Source organism: Electrona antarctica, assembly GCF_951216825.1.
Source record: "Electrona antarctica genome assembly, chromosome: 19".
NCBI lineage: Eukaryota > Metazoa > Chordata > Actinopteri > Myctophiformes > Myctophidae > Electrona > Electrona antarctica.
The window spans coordinates 19094050-19108833 of record NC_136800.1 but is presented as its reverse complement, the minus strand read 5'-3'; the positions used below and the strand labels follow the sequence as shown (position 1 = coordinate 19108833).

The 14784-nt window shown below is 44.8% G+C and overlaps 1 protein-coding gene across 3 annotated transcripts in view; it reads left to right on the top strand.

Moving 5' to 3' along the window:
• chd7 (chromodomain helicase DNA binding protein 7) overlaps positions 1-14784 on the top strand; it is a 108517-nt gene that overhangs the window by 56364 nt on the left and 37369 nt on the right. For 2 of the 3 annotated variants that reach the window (XM_079488757.1, XM_079488756.1), the window contains exons 5-11: positions 6455-6599; positions 8445-8576; positions 9504-9569; positions 10982-11037; positions 12046-12160; positions 12707-12790; positions 12930-13067. In XM_079488757.1, coding sequence (XP_079344883.1) covers positions 6455-6599; positions 8445-8576; positions 9504-9569; positions 10982-11037; positions 12046-12160; positions 12707-12790; positions 12930-13067 — 736 coding nt within the window. The remainder of the gene's footprint in view (positions 1-6454; positions 6600-8444; positions 8577-9503; positions 9570-10981; positions 11038-12045; positions 12161-12706; positions 12791-12929; positions 13068-14784) is intronic. The other variant, XM_079488758.1, reaches the window with a different exon arrangement.

Sequence of the window (14784 nt, the reverse complement as noted above, 5' to 3'; positions counted from 1 at the left end):
CCTGCATTTTCCGCATTTGCCTTTTAGAGCGCCACCAGGAGGCCGACTTTTGTAAACAAATCGTTACACACTATCTCTATGGTCATGTGCTCATGTCGGATCTGTCCGATATTTACTTTCACAGTTTGCAAGATTGCCCCGTTTTGAACAAAAGCCTCAAATCATGAACGCAGCATGCAATTTACGTGAAATCTTTCACACATTTTCTTACTAGGCTGAGGAATATATCCCACCCTTTTCACATTGGCCTGTTATAGCGCCACCAACAGGTTGATTTTTGCAAAACACATTTTTGGAACAAAATGCCTCAAAAACATGTTTATATTAATTCTTAACATTTTGCCAAACCTCTCACACAGTCCTATCCTCCTGGTGGAGACCTGTGCCCAGAAGGGCACTTTTTCTAGTTCCTCCTCTTCTTCAGTCTTCAGTTCCAAATTTGCATTTCCACTTTGTTTACAATGTCCACCATTGTTGATTTTCCAAGCTGGCATGGAATGGAAACAAGCCTGGTTTTATCTAGCATCAGTATTATAATGACTCAAATATTAAATAATCTGCATATCAGTACCCCCACCACCTCAGGACATTGTGGTAAAACTGCTTTCAAAGTCCATAAAGAAATGACAAGGACTGGTTATATCAGAGTAGTGATTGAGGCTCAAAACCATTAGAAATAACTTTGAGGGACATAGACAATATGATATTAAATATTAAAAGCAGTTTTAAAATCCATGTTATTTGCGCTTTAAGTTAAATCTGACTTGCCTAAGCCTGCAGTGCAGACACCCTGTTACTATTTCAGAATGAAATATACATATACATTTTATGATCATATCGACATCGGTAATATAGGTTATCGGCCATAACAGCAATTCATTATATCGGATATAGATATCGGCCAAAATGTCTCGTGCGTGTGCGCGCGTGTGCGTGTGCGTGTGTGTGTGTGTGTGTGTGTGTGTGTGTGTGTGTGCGTGTGCGTGTGCGTGTGCGTGTGCGCGTGTGCGTGTGTGTGTGTGTGTGTGTGTGTGTGTGTGTGTGTGTGTGTGTGTGTGTGTGTGTGTGTGTGTGTGTGTGTGTGTGTGTGTGTGTGTGTGTGTGTGTGTGTGTGTGTGTGTGTGTGAGAGAGATCAGGTGGTCTTCACGTCTAGCCTGCTGCTTACCTCTCCTTCCCACTTTGACCTTGTTCTCTCTGCATCTTTCCTGATTCCTCTCCTCTCTCTACCCCCCCTACCCTCTCCATCTTTCTGTCTATCTCTCAGTGGAAGCACATCTATAAATAGCCCATCTCCTGCGTAGCAGCCACACCCTTCCATGAGCGTGTGTGTGTGTGGGGTTGATTTGTTTGCAGTACACACACATAGCAGTCACACATGCATGCAGCCACCTTGCCGTGTGTGTGTGTGTGCAAATACAGCCCATACCACGTGTTAACCCTCGGAGAGCACTGCTTTTTAAACACACAGAGACTGTCAATCTGTGTGTGAGACTGTTACCTTCTGGCCACTGGCGTTGCGCTCTTGTTGCCAGGGGGGGGGGGGGGGGGGGGGGGGGTGGTGTGTGTGTGTGTGTGTGTGGTCCAGCTGAGTATGACTCATCGTGGCAGCAGGTGTCCTATAGACCCCTCCCCCTCTGTCCTCTCCTCTTCCTACTCATTTTTTTTAATTCTCCTCATCCTCCCTTCCTCTCTCCTCTTCCTTCTGCTCCCTCCTCCTCCTTACGACCTTCTGATTTATGCCCCCTCCCCCGCAACCCCCCCCCCCCCCCCTCGTTCGTGCGACGAGCACCGGCCCAGCGCATGCGCGGCGCACTCCACAGCTGGCTAGCATGTGTAAATGCCAGCCGATAAGCCCAGGAGAATACAGCCGAGAGTGAGAGACAGTTTGTCCACCCCACTGCCACAGCAGACCCTCATCTCTACCTCTACCAAACAGTGGAACCACAGGGTCGGGATCATTTGGGATTTTAACAATTCCGCTTCCGAACAATTCACTATTAAACCCAATTTAAGACAAGAAGCCGATTTTAATATTTAAAGAAAGCCTTCAGTAGTACTGAAACGTGCCAGGAAACCCCCGAATTTATATGCATTTGGCCAGCTGACCCCCAGAAGAGAAGATTTGCGTTTAAAAAATGTATACGCTTTCAAGATTAATTTCTCTTCTTTCCTTCAATGATTAATACATTTTTGAAATATGAATGAAGTATAACGTTAGTTCATGCAGGACACGTCAGTTAGCCGATTGCTTTCCATCAGCCAAGTCACCAATCACACCTCATTCCCTCAACAAGGCGGTCCGTTTAAATACGGATCTCTGTTACACTAGAGCTCTGCTTCCATTGCTTCACAGACACTGCTGCTGCTGCTGGCAAAGCTTACCTCCACCACCCCAGCCTCCACCTTTTGATCAGAGTCTGGCATAGGCTCAAGAGTCTGGCATAGGCTCAAATACTTGTGAATTTGTCTGCTGATTCAAGCTAAATGTCAATGTATTGCTTATTGCGACCATAGGCTAAAACCTGTCATTCAGTCAGACGCACTCCATGAATGGATTTGACCTCAACTGGCCTCATTTGACCTCATCAAACCCTGTACACTCACCACACTGCACCCGTTGCCACCCTTATCTCCATATATGGAGCTCAGCTGACACGCTCCATATATGGCCAGTACAGAATTCATTCCATATGTTGATCTGACCTCCCATGCCAAAGCGCCAGCACTCGCCCAGAAGTCTTCCGTCACCCAGGCGGATGCGTGCATGCAAGGGCAATGTTTCTTCTCGCCATCAGGGCGTCTTACTGGTGTATTACTATTGTATCCCTATGGGGGTTTTACTTAATGTTCAATGACAACATTCAGGGAACATCTCCCAGAGCGGAGCCATTAACAGCAAGTTTAACTCTATTCCATTTGTTGCAATAAATGGTTAAATCTAACCTACTTTGACAGAACTTTGGCCTTCATTATAATTTATCATGAATTAAATCAGTACGTACAGTATTGCATACAGATATTACTGTAGTGGTTCTCAAAGTGAGGTGCAGGGACCCTCTGGGTTACATGAGGGGGTCCCACTGGACTGTACAGTTCTGTAACTCTGGTACTTATGGTGGTCCTTGTTATTAAAAAGGTTTGAGAACCACCAGTATCGTATTCGTATAGCATATACACTATGACCGTGTGATAAACTGGTTCTGGAAACTATTCCATGTGTGATGGAAGCGATCCCGGTTACACAATGTCGGATGCAGTTACACCAGGTCCGGATCCCTAAGTGGAACGCTGGTTCTGCACAGTGGAGCGCAGGTTCCGTAGAGTAGAACCATAGAGTTCTACTCAAACTATGGAGTTGCTCACCCAGCACATTCTCCCTTTTCGGCCCTCTTTCTGGGTTGGACAAGTTGGATGGGCGGCACCTATATTTAGGGCCTGTGTGGCGCATTTTGCGTCGTCTCTCATGCGCAGTAGTCTCACTTCCGTGCACAAGCTTGTGAGTCGAGCCCATTGGACGAAAGAGTTTTGGCTCGTTCATGTGTCTGGTCCCAGCTGTGATGCGCTGCAGTACCTGTGTATCAAACTGCAAACAAAACCAATCTTCATCCTCTTAATACAATTTATAACCGTTCATGTAGATTTGTTCTTGATTGTCCATATGACTCATCACTGCATCCTGTATGAAAATCTCAATTTGATCTCAATCTCCCACAGTAAGACAACAGCAGCAGTTTATTTTCAAATGTAACATTTTAACTATCCACGGTATCTAAAACGGTATATGGACCCGGCCCTACACCTCTCAACACCAACTGAGACATTGTGCACAGATTTATTTTAAAGTTCCAACAAGGGTAACCAATTCAGTTGGCAAAAAATCCTTTGTTTAAAGACTGACTGGAATACCTGTTCATATTCGGTCAATAACTTATTTTAGGTTGTTTAAAACTGCGCTGTCCTCTCAACCTTGAGACTACCTGTTCATGCTTTGACTAATCATAATAATATATCATTAACACGTCTATTAGGTAACCAATGATCCACTTAAGTACTGTGTTTTGCTGCCGGTTGTATTCTTGTATGTTTTATTTTTTGTCTGTCTGTCTATATGAAAAAAAGAAAACCTATGCATTTTGTAATGTGTAGACCCCCTTGAAAACGAGATGATTCCTCTCAAGGGATTATTCCACATACAGGATTTCAATCAATCCGTGATCGGCCAGCATGTCCATCGCGCTTCAGTTCTCCCCCTCGGTTCTGGGGGCTTGAGTGGAAGACCATTCTACAAAATGGAACACTGGCTCAGTAACGGCCACATAATGCTGGTTCTGTACAGCGGAACACTGGTTCCATATTATTGAACAAAGGTTCTGTAAAGTGGAACACCGGTTCTGTGTATATGGGTTTTGTATTGTGGAGCACCAGTTCTGTGCAGTGGAACAGCGGTTCTGTGTATATTGGTTTTGTATTGTGGACCACCAGTTCTGTGCAGTGGAACAGCGGTTCTGTGTATATGGGTTTTGTATTGTGGACCACCATTTCTGTGCAGTGGAACAGCGGCTTAGTCTGTGTCCGTCTTCTTGGACCATACAATTCTTTCTTTTTTAATTGTAAAATCAAATAAGACGGCGGATGGGACGATAATCGTTATTATCGTTTATCGTGATGGTAAATGCTCACAATATTAATCAGATTGTATTTATAGTGAGATTGTCCTCTCTGCCATACACTAGAATGAAGCTTTTGTTGAGCTACATATTCAGTACTACTTAAACCCTCTATACTTATATAAAATGGACCTGTAAAGAGCACATTTTGATCTCATTTCACTCTACACAAAACGATTAGCCAAAATAGCAGATCTTCAAGCTCACAACACGATGCGACTGAAATTTGAAAAGGGGATTATCAGAGGGGGAGATTCACCAGTTGTCCTCCCTCCTCCGCTCCTCAAACTTCCAGAGATCCCAGTGTGCTGTTCCTCATGACTCAGTGAGGGGTGGGGGTGGGTTTAGATGGAGCGAAGGACGTAAGGATGGAATGATGGGCGGAGAGAGAGATGGAGTGATGTGCAGAGAGAGTGATGGATGTTGGAGAGATGGAGTAATGTATCAACGAAAAACTGTACAGCAACCGTGATGGAGAGAGAGTGAGAGGGAGGCGAAAAGATGAAAGAAGAGGGAAAGGCAGCAAAGTGGAAAGAAGTGTGTGATTCCACAGTGTGTGTCCGTGTGTCTGTGTGTCTGCATGCGTCCGTGTGTGTGTGTGTTTGCGCTCGCTCTTGCAGCCAGATGGCTCCAGCGTGTGGCGACCAGCCAGAGGAACAGGTGCAGGTCACATGACCAGCCGTTACCACGGAGATGGTGATTGCTCTTGGCGTTAGGATGAAAGGAGAGGGGCCCCAAAGAGAGAGAGAGAGGCAGGCAGAGGGCGAGAGACATTGAAGGAGAAAGAGTTGGAGAGAAGGAGAGAGAGACTGTGTGAGAGAGGGAGAGAGAGAGAGGGAGGGAGAGGAGAGAGAGCAAGCAAAGGGGTGCTGTGTGTCCTCTCACTTTCCTCTCTGTTTTGCACGCACGCACACACGCACACATGCACACACAGCCAGCTCCTCTCCGTCTCTCCATGCCAGAGATTAGAGAGAGCCTTGGGGCCCACTCAACCCCTCCCTCCTCCACCTCTCTCTCTCACTGCCCTCCCCCCCCCCCCCCCCCTCTCTCCCTCTTTTCCTCTCTTCCCACTCCCCCTTTCTCAGTCTTTCATGATATTAACCCCCTGTGTACCAGAGCCCGAGGCAGCCTAATGATTTCTAAAATGGGTAAATCAAACATGGCTACCGCCCTAGGACATATGCCCGCCACGGACACGCACACCCACGGACACACTGTCACAGAAGAATAGTTTTCAGTGTTCTAGAAAACATTGCATTGGCATGAACTACACCAAAAAAGTGACCTGCCTACTAATGGGACCGATTCCTCAAGTCTGTCCCCTCATCTTCCAGCCATCCATATAGATGAAGATATGTGTGGGGAAGGATGTGAGCGAGTGTTTAAGAAAGGTTGCGGCAGCGGCAAAGTCTTTCTACGGGCAAGGCACTAGACTTTAACCCACAGCCACTCCAGCACATGTGCGGAGCGGCTCTCGGGAGTGAATGTTTGAGGTTCTTTAGTCAGCCCGGGCCCTTCCATCTGGCTAGGATTTAGGGTTCTAACACTAGGAATCAAGGATGCGTGGTTGTTTGGAACTAAGGTACCAACGAACTATGTGGAGTTTGCTCCTCCTAAACTCTCCTTTTCTGTGTTCGCCGTTCCTTTACTCTGTTCGTCTTCCTGCTCCCCTCTACTGTCCTGCTCTCGTCTCTAGGTGATAGAAGTATTTGCCTTAAGGGCTCAGTCTTCGTTTTAAATGATGCTGTTCAATGATTAAGTCTCCCTCTCGCTCTCCTCTCTCTAGCAGCAAGAAGGCTGAGTTAGAAGGTGGGGCCAGCGTCAGTAAAAAGGACGTCAAGCGGAAGAGGGAGCCGCCAGTCGCCGAAGAAGTGGAAGTCAAGTCTCCGCCCCCTTCTGCCCCCGAAGATGATGACGATGATGGTGTCCAGGTAAAATCTCACTTCTACACTTAACTCTCTCTCTGTCTCTCTCTCACTCACGGAACGCGCACATCGCATCGGAATTCAGGGTCACCTGCTCGGCTCCGTTAAACCCAAGGTCCGAAATGCTGTCGTACGTATGTCTGATGTGCACTTCTATCAGCCTATACGATCACACCCTTGCGTCGTGTATACCACCTGTATAGATGACCATGAGCATTTATGCCTGGAAGGCTGTTGGTGTTGTAAACCACAGCTGTTGACAGACCAAACACACACACACACACACACACACACACACACACACACACACGCACACTCTCTCTCTCTCACATACACTGCTGCGCTGCCAAGTTTCTGTAATACAACCTGTTCTACCAGCCCCAGACAATAAGTTGACACTGGAGACCTTTTTTTTAAAAGCATTGTAACAGGTGCTATATAAGAGCTCTTGGTAACTCCTTCAGTCCCATGTATATAGGATCTATATGAAGTGTGTGTGGTGTACTATTCAGTCTGTGAGGTAGTAGTAGAGGTAAACAGCTGACAGCACTTCCCCTTGTGGCCTCCGTCACCACATTGTGAAACATTTTGATTCACACCTCTTTGCGTTCTAGACAGAGAGATATATATATATATATATATATAGAGCCCATATATATATATATATATATATATATATATATATATATATATATATATATATATATATATATTTATTTACACACACACACACAGTGTGCAACACTAGCACTCTACGAAGTACAAATCTCTCTTAAAAACACCTTTACTAGGGGTGGAAATCACTAGGTACCTGACCATTCGATTCCGATTCAGAGGGCTACGATTCCATTATACATCGATTACCGGTGCAGCTTGATTCCAATACACTGTCGATATTCCCCCTCACTGTGTGAGTAATAAAAGCTTTCCCATGATCCATAATAAAATCTGATTAATTTACTTCCATTATCTTTTATTACGCTACAAACAAACATGAAGCAGCTTTCTTTAAAGAAAATATATGAATTCTGTACCGTACCAACATACAATGTTCGTTCGTGTAGGGCTACACAGGCAATTTGGTCACATCAGCCAAGAAGTGGTATCGTCATCCAGTTCAATTAGGCCACTGACTCCATGTGATTTTCGACATTTGTCAGTCGATTAATAATCCTGCCGCATTGCGATTAATCTATGAATCAATTTTATCTTCCACCCCTAACCATTACTCCTACAGGCAGAGGACAGGGGGGGTGTAAAGTACAATGAATGACAGATACCCATAACGTGGTAGCGCTCTCTCTCTCCCCCTCTTGCATTTATTCTCTCTGTGACACAGCAGTGGTTTAGCACTTCAGATGGTAATAGTTGGCCACCGCCTCTCCCACTCAGGGTGCAATAGGATGATTGTAGCCTGTGGTGTTTGGGCTGCTACTGGGCAGGTTAAAAATAGGCCGGTTTTCTGTGTGTGTGGTCTGTGCAGGAGTGGTGTGTGCGCTAGGAACAAACTGATAGTCCTCTTTAGGGTAACGAACCGCTCCCCGACATACTGTATAAACATAATGTGCTCTACAACATTCAGTATGCCTATACCATCCACTTCCTTTTCTAACCGTGCTCTTCTACCATGAAGTGCCCCTTTTAGTTATTTTCCCAAATCATGAATCTGAGTGGAATCGAGCACTAGCAATGAACTGGCACCAGTTACAGAATGGAATGTAACAATGTTTTTTTTTTTTTTTTTATAATACACTGTATATATTTGACAAAATAAATCAAATCCTCAATTCTCGTGCTTTTCTTTATTCCGTCCATCCTCCTCTTCTGCCTTTCCTGCCCTCGCTCCTTCAGAAGCGACGTTCCAGCCGTCAGGTCAAGAGGAAGAGGTACACCGAGGACGTGGAGTTCAGGATCTCGGAAGAAGACGACAGCGGGGACGACTCGACAACGCCCAAGTCCCCCTCCTCTTCCTCACAAGTACAGGTGAAGGCAGGCACTGGACCTCACTCAGTAATCGATTGAAAGTTAAACTGGTAGCTCAAAACATACAAACTGTTAGGTTGATAATGGCTGTGATATAATATCATATGCCACGGATATGAGGTCATTTGCCTTGGTACAGTTCTATCACTCCGGAGTGAGTTTTTTTTTTAAAAAAAGAAAAAAAAGTTACTAAACAATTAGGGCTAACTTCAGCCACTGTGTAAGTCTAACTATGGAGCGATGCAGAAAAAAAAATCTAAATGTAAACATTGCATAACGGTCACCTTGTTTGTACAGGCAGTCAAAGGGACCTACTTTCTTGTAAAAAATAAAGTTCAACTATATTTGGTAACCATTTTATAAAAGCAATAACTCATGACAGGACTCACAAAAGTTTAGCATCGGGCTGAACAACGCCCCATAGCTGTGATATCCTTTAATCCCAATATAGCACGGCCTGGAGTGAGTTATTGCTTAATTACACAACTTTGACAATGAGCTGGTTTGGTGTGCGGCTTGGGGGTCGCATCAAATCAGAGACCGGCTCTATGAAATAATCCAGATGTCTGATCCCGGGCTGCACGATTATAGTTAAAATGATCATCCAGATTGTGCTGCTTAATCATGGTTAACGATTATAATATTGGGTGGAAAAAGATGTATTGATACCTTTTATTGTCCATTGTGCTTATTAGTCCATATCTATATAAATGTTATATATTGTAATGGCCTTCTGTGAGTCTGATCCATGAGATGATGAGTTGTACTGTGCTCTGGATAGTAACCTGTGTGTAATGTAGACAAGGAGTCAGATACAGCAGCTGAACAAATTAATTATTTGAATTGCCAAGTTTTGCAATTAAATGATTGTGAAACTTAAAATCCAGATCTTTGTGCAGCCCTAGTCTGACGTGCACTTGTTTCCAGGATGTGGCTGACTGTGAGGGACCAGTGGTGGAGAAAATCATGAACACACGTATTACCAAGAAACAGGTGAGCACGCACACACACACACACGCATACACACGGCACAAAAAGTGCATGCTCATGCCCCAAAGCAGAGTTTACATCACCTGATTAGCTGCTGCACAGCCCACTCTAAGCTGATTACACACACACACACACACACACACACACACACACACACACACACACACACACACTTAGAAATACTGTACAGGCACACACCAGTTTGGACGGTGTGGATCCAGTTGTAAGAAGAGACTAGAGTTCTTGTATGACTCTGTCTGGTACAGACAGTCACACACACACACACACACACACACACACTTAGAAATACTGTACAGGCACACACCAGTTTGGACGGTGTGGATCTAGTTGTAAGAAGAGACTAGAGTTCTTGTATGACTCTGTCTGGTACAGACAGACACACACACACACACACACACACACACACAGCCATTTTCTTTCACATACTGTGTGTCTTCTATGCTTTGTTTAGAAGTCTTGTTCTAAAGAAAGGCCGTCCCTGTGCCAGTATACACACACACACAAACGTACACATGCACACACACACAAACTTACACATGCACACACACACAAACTTACACATGCACACACACAAGAGCCACTAGCCAACTTTTCTCTGCTAGCCAGCTGCTGACGGGTTACCCCCACCCACCCACACACCCTCTGACACACAAAGCTGCTCGTGTGCGCGCACACACACACTCACCCACCCAAACTCACGCACACAGTTCCATTCACAGAGAGTTGACCCTAGGCTTGGCATGCTGCCAAAACCACAGCGCTAGCTGAGCCAGACGCCAAGCTAGCGTTTCCTCGGGGGTGTGTGTGCGAACGAGTGTGCGCGTGTGTGATTGATGACTCATTGCATTACAGTGGTGTTAGTAGTAGAGTGGCAGCGGAAGTGTGTATGTTACCATTAATAGTTGTGAATAGTTTGCGTGCGTGTGTGTGTGCGTGATAGTAGTAGTAGTGAATGAGGAAGGTTGTACCTTGAGCACTGGGGGATTCCTTGTCCCCTCATACATGTGCGTGCGTGCGTGCGTGCGCGCACACACACGCACACTGTGAGCGTGTATGTAGGGACAGACACACACACACACACACACACACACACACCATTGCACATACCGGTACGCTCTTCTATTTCTTAAGCGATATAAGATGGAAGATTCATACTTTCAGTGTTAACTATTTACTGTCCCCTTCCTAAAGCAAATACTGAAATCATTGACAGTTAACCCTCACTATTTAACATATTTCCATTACCCCTCTGTTCAACAGCTGAACAGCTATTTATGAAATATATTCATCAAGAAATGTTTGTGGTCAAGACGGCAAACATGCAAATGAATGTATTATTTAGGCATTTAGCCGTTGTTTTTTAAGTCACACAATTAACATTACTTTGTTTTCAGCTGGAGTCGGGAGACGAAGTAGACGTGGAGGAATTCTATGTCAAGTTCAAAAGCTTGTAAGATGCACCTCTCCTTTCTGCTACTTTCATAAAGCGTCACTTCATGACTTTCTACCGTCCACTTTACCTGTGCACGCACACGTTGTCTTCTCTCTCTCTCCCGGTCTCTCATGCAGATAGTCTGTCTGTCCAAACGCACAGGGACAAGTAGTGTGACATGTGGTTTTCTGCATGTGTCTCCAGGCTATAGAGCAGTGTGTTCAGTCCGGCTAACAGACTGTGTAATCTAATCTAGGGCCTGTGGACAGAGGCAGTGCTGTATGATGGCCTGAGATACTGCCTGTCACTGTCACACGTACCACTGCATCTGTACTCTGTCTTTCCCATCTAGCCAAAACACTGGCATTTGGAAACTTAGAAAAAAGTATTTATCAAGTGAATGCTGCCCCTCAGAATCTTTGATTGTGTCATGTAAGAAAAAAAAATGCAAAAATAAACAAACCACCCTGGCGATTTTTTTTATTTTTTTATGTTATTTTTTTGTGGCTTTCGCCTTTATTTTATATATTTTATGGAGGGACAGACAGTAGGCTGACAGGAAATGGGGAGAGAGATGGGGGGGAAGACATGCAGTAAAGGCCGTCTTGATCGGGAGTCGAACCCGCGGCACACTGCCATACTGGATTACCAGCCAAGGTGCCTGGACCACTGAGCCATGGCCCAGGCCCACCCTGGCGATTTTATGGATATATATATATGAAGCATCAACTGATGGTGAAAAAGTGCAAATTTATCAAAAAATCTTATTCTTTCTCCAAACACAGACGTTATCAAAAGTAACTCGATAACATAAACGACAGTCACTTACCTGACAAAATCTTGTTGCGGTTAAATGATGGGAAAGGCTTCGACAACCATAGAATTCCAGTCTTAAAAGAAAACACCCTGTCCAGACCAGTACATCCCTGTGCTCTGACATTGATTAATATTTGGAGGAATAAAGTACAAAGTCATCAAGTGTGTGTGTGTGTGTTTGTGTTCTCACCTTGCACCTCTCGTACACAGTTCCTACCTCCACTGTCGCTGGTCAGATCTGGAAGAACTAGAGAAAGACAAGAGGATCCATCAGAAAGTCAAGAGGTACAGGGCCAAGCAGCTGTTCAACAACTTCATCACTGAGGTGAGGCTTTCTCCACTGTGGAAAAGATTGGATTAGGGTTGCTACAGAAGAAAAATATGTATTTAATATGTTTTAATACACTGGCTAAGATGGTTAAACTAGCCAAAATTACAACTGAGTGAGACATGTCAATCCCATAGCTCGATGGTTACATAGTGTGTGTGTGTCAGAATCAATCCCTCTTCCATGCCAGAACTGTAGACTAACTCAACAAAATGGCAGATGACTTTCGATTATTGAATTAAAGGAAAAGGTAAATGATGGAATACTTGCAGGATGAATAATCAATAGTTGCAGCCCTTGATGAGATTTTAAACAACAAAGAACTTTGGCATTGTATGTGAAGGGAGAATAATTCACCGTCCCCTTTCCCAGTCTCTCTCTGTTCCCCTTTTAAAATGTGTTAATCAGAAGTCTGCGCAGGAATTGCAGTACATAAAAGACCATACTTGTGCACCATGTCATTGACTTGTGTAACGAAGGCAGGCGGATAACTCTTCCTCTGTGTGTATTCAACTTGGGCTGTGTCACCGTTATCTCCACCAGATGGACGACGAGCCATTTAACCCCGACTACGTGGAGGTGGACAGATGCCTGGACATTTCTGAGAGCCCAGATGAGAACGGAGAGGTACTGTCTCTTCTTCCCTTTCTCCGTCAGTCTTTCCCAGATCTTTAATATAGACAATTTCCTGAATGCACAGCAAATTAACTGCGTGTGTGTGTGTGTGTGTGTGTGTGTGTGTGTGTGTGTGTGTGTGTGTGTGTAGACTGTGACATTGTACCTGGTCAAGTGGTGCAGTCTACCATACGAAGATGCCACCTGGGAGCTGAAGGCCGACATTGACCAGTCCAAGATAGACGATTATGATCGCATCGCAGCACGCACAGCCAACACTAAGAGAGTGGTGAGTGAAAATGATTGCGCACGCACTAGTTAGACAAAAGGAATGTGGACTGTGGCTGACCACAATGCTCAGTTGCGGTCATGGCTAAAGCTGAAATCGTTATTTGAATACTGCTTGTTGATTTTTTTGTTTTTATCCATTTAAATTAGGTTCGCTCTGTGGGCTCACAGGACATTTCACACACACGTGCCAGCATGCACACGCACACACTCTGGTGGAGAAGATGTATGTGTTTTTAATTGATCATAAAACTGTAAAGATAAATGACAGAGCGCTGTTGGCCCGGCTGATTCGGAACCATATCTAACCCTAATACACTACAGCTTGTCTGCTACCAATAACGAGCGCTAACTACAGAACACACTGAGAGAGACAGTGTTGCTGGCATGTGCTTAGAGGCTCCAGTCTCACCGCAAGTAAAAGTGTTATTTAACGATCAGCTGAAAATTGCACCATGTGTCGCGGGGTTAATTCGATTATTAAAACCGCTAAATTGACCATACTACTTTCTGCTGGCGACAAGATTGGACATGAAGCAGAGTGTTCCAACAGTGATCGGTTATTCAAAACAGCAGTCTGTGATTATAAAAGGGTGTACAATAAAGCCGTCTGTAATTCAACAATTCCTGTCAAAGAGTTGAAGCCCAAGAAATTGTGTTTGGGCCAGTCTAATGTACAGGGCATATTTTTCTCTTTCTCTCTGCATGTGTGCGGTATGCTATCTGTCTCCCTAATCTCTTTTCAAACACTTTGAAAAGAACTCAAATGTGTGCACACGCACGCGCCCGTGTGTGTGTGCGCACACTGGCCTACTGACTGCCCCTTTCTTCAGATTTACAGCTCCCTTAACTGCTCTCCACGGGCCACGTTCCTGCGGTCGCACACACGCACAAATGCACATACACACTCACACGGCTCCTGTGGCCGGGCCAAACCACTAACAGTGTGTTTAATGCTGAACAGAAGCAGATGACTGGCTGTATTCTCTCTCTCTCTCTCTGTCTCTCTGTACTGTCTCTCTCTCTCTTGCTCTCTCTCTCTCTCTCTCTCTCTCTCTCTCTGTACTGTATCTCTCTCTCTCTCATATTCGTCTGTTTGAGGACCATGTTAGAAATATAAACAGTAAACACCAGTGATGCTTATATCCGGTTATAGTAATGGTATTGTTTCAACCTCCATTTGTCCCCTATTGTTGGTAATGTTATCGGCTTTGGTTTTGTCCCATGGTTACCTTCCACTAATGCACACACAGCCAGTGATACGTTGTTTGTCGGGACTTTGTGACATTATAATCCACATATTTGCGTGTGTACTTGACATTTGGAGGCGGTACAGCGCTGCAGTCTGATCTGTATCATGGCTGCATGCAGTACTGTATCATGGCTGCATGAGTCACACCCAAGTCTTCTGTGCACTGGCTTGACATGCGTCATGATGTGTGCGTCGTTTGTTCAAGATTCAAGGAAGATTTATTTGTCACACGCTCATACAATTATGGGCAGTGAAATGTTGGTGTGTAATGGCATCTGAATGGAGGTCTGGCCTGGGACACTCGCACTGGAAAAGCATGGCTAGAATGAGTCTCTCGGGCATGACTAAACTGTGATAGAGAGGTGACACACTGTAGAGCATTGGAACCAGAGTCTGTCTGTATGAGAGACTCAAACAACTTGCTGTGTATTGATCAGCAAAAATGGAAGATACATTTATGAAAACG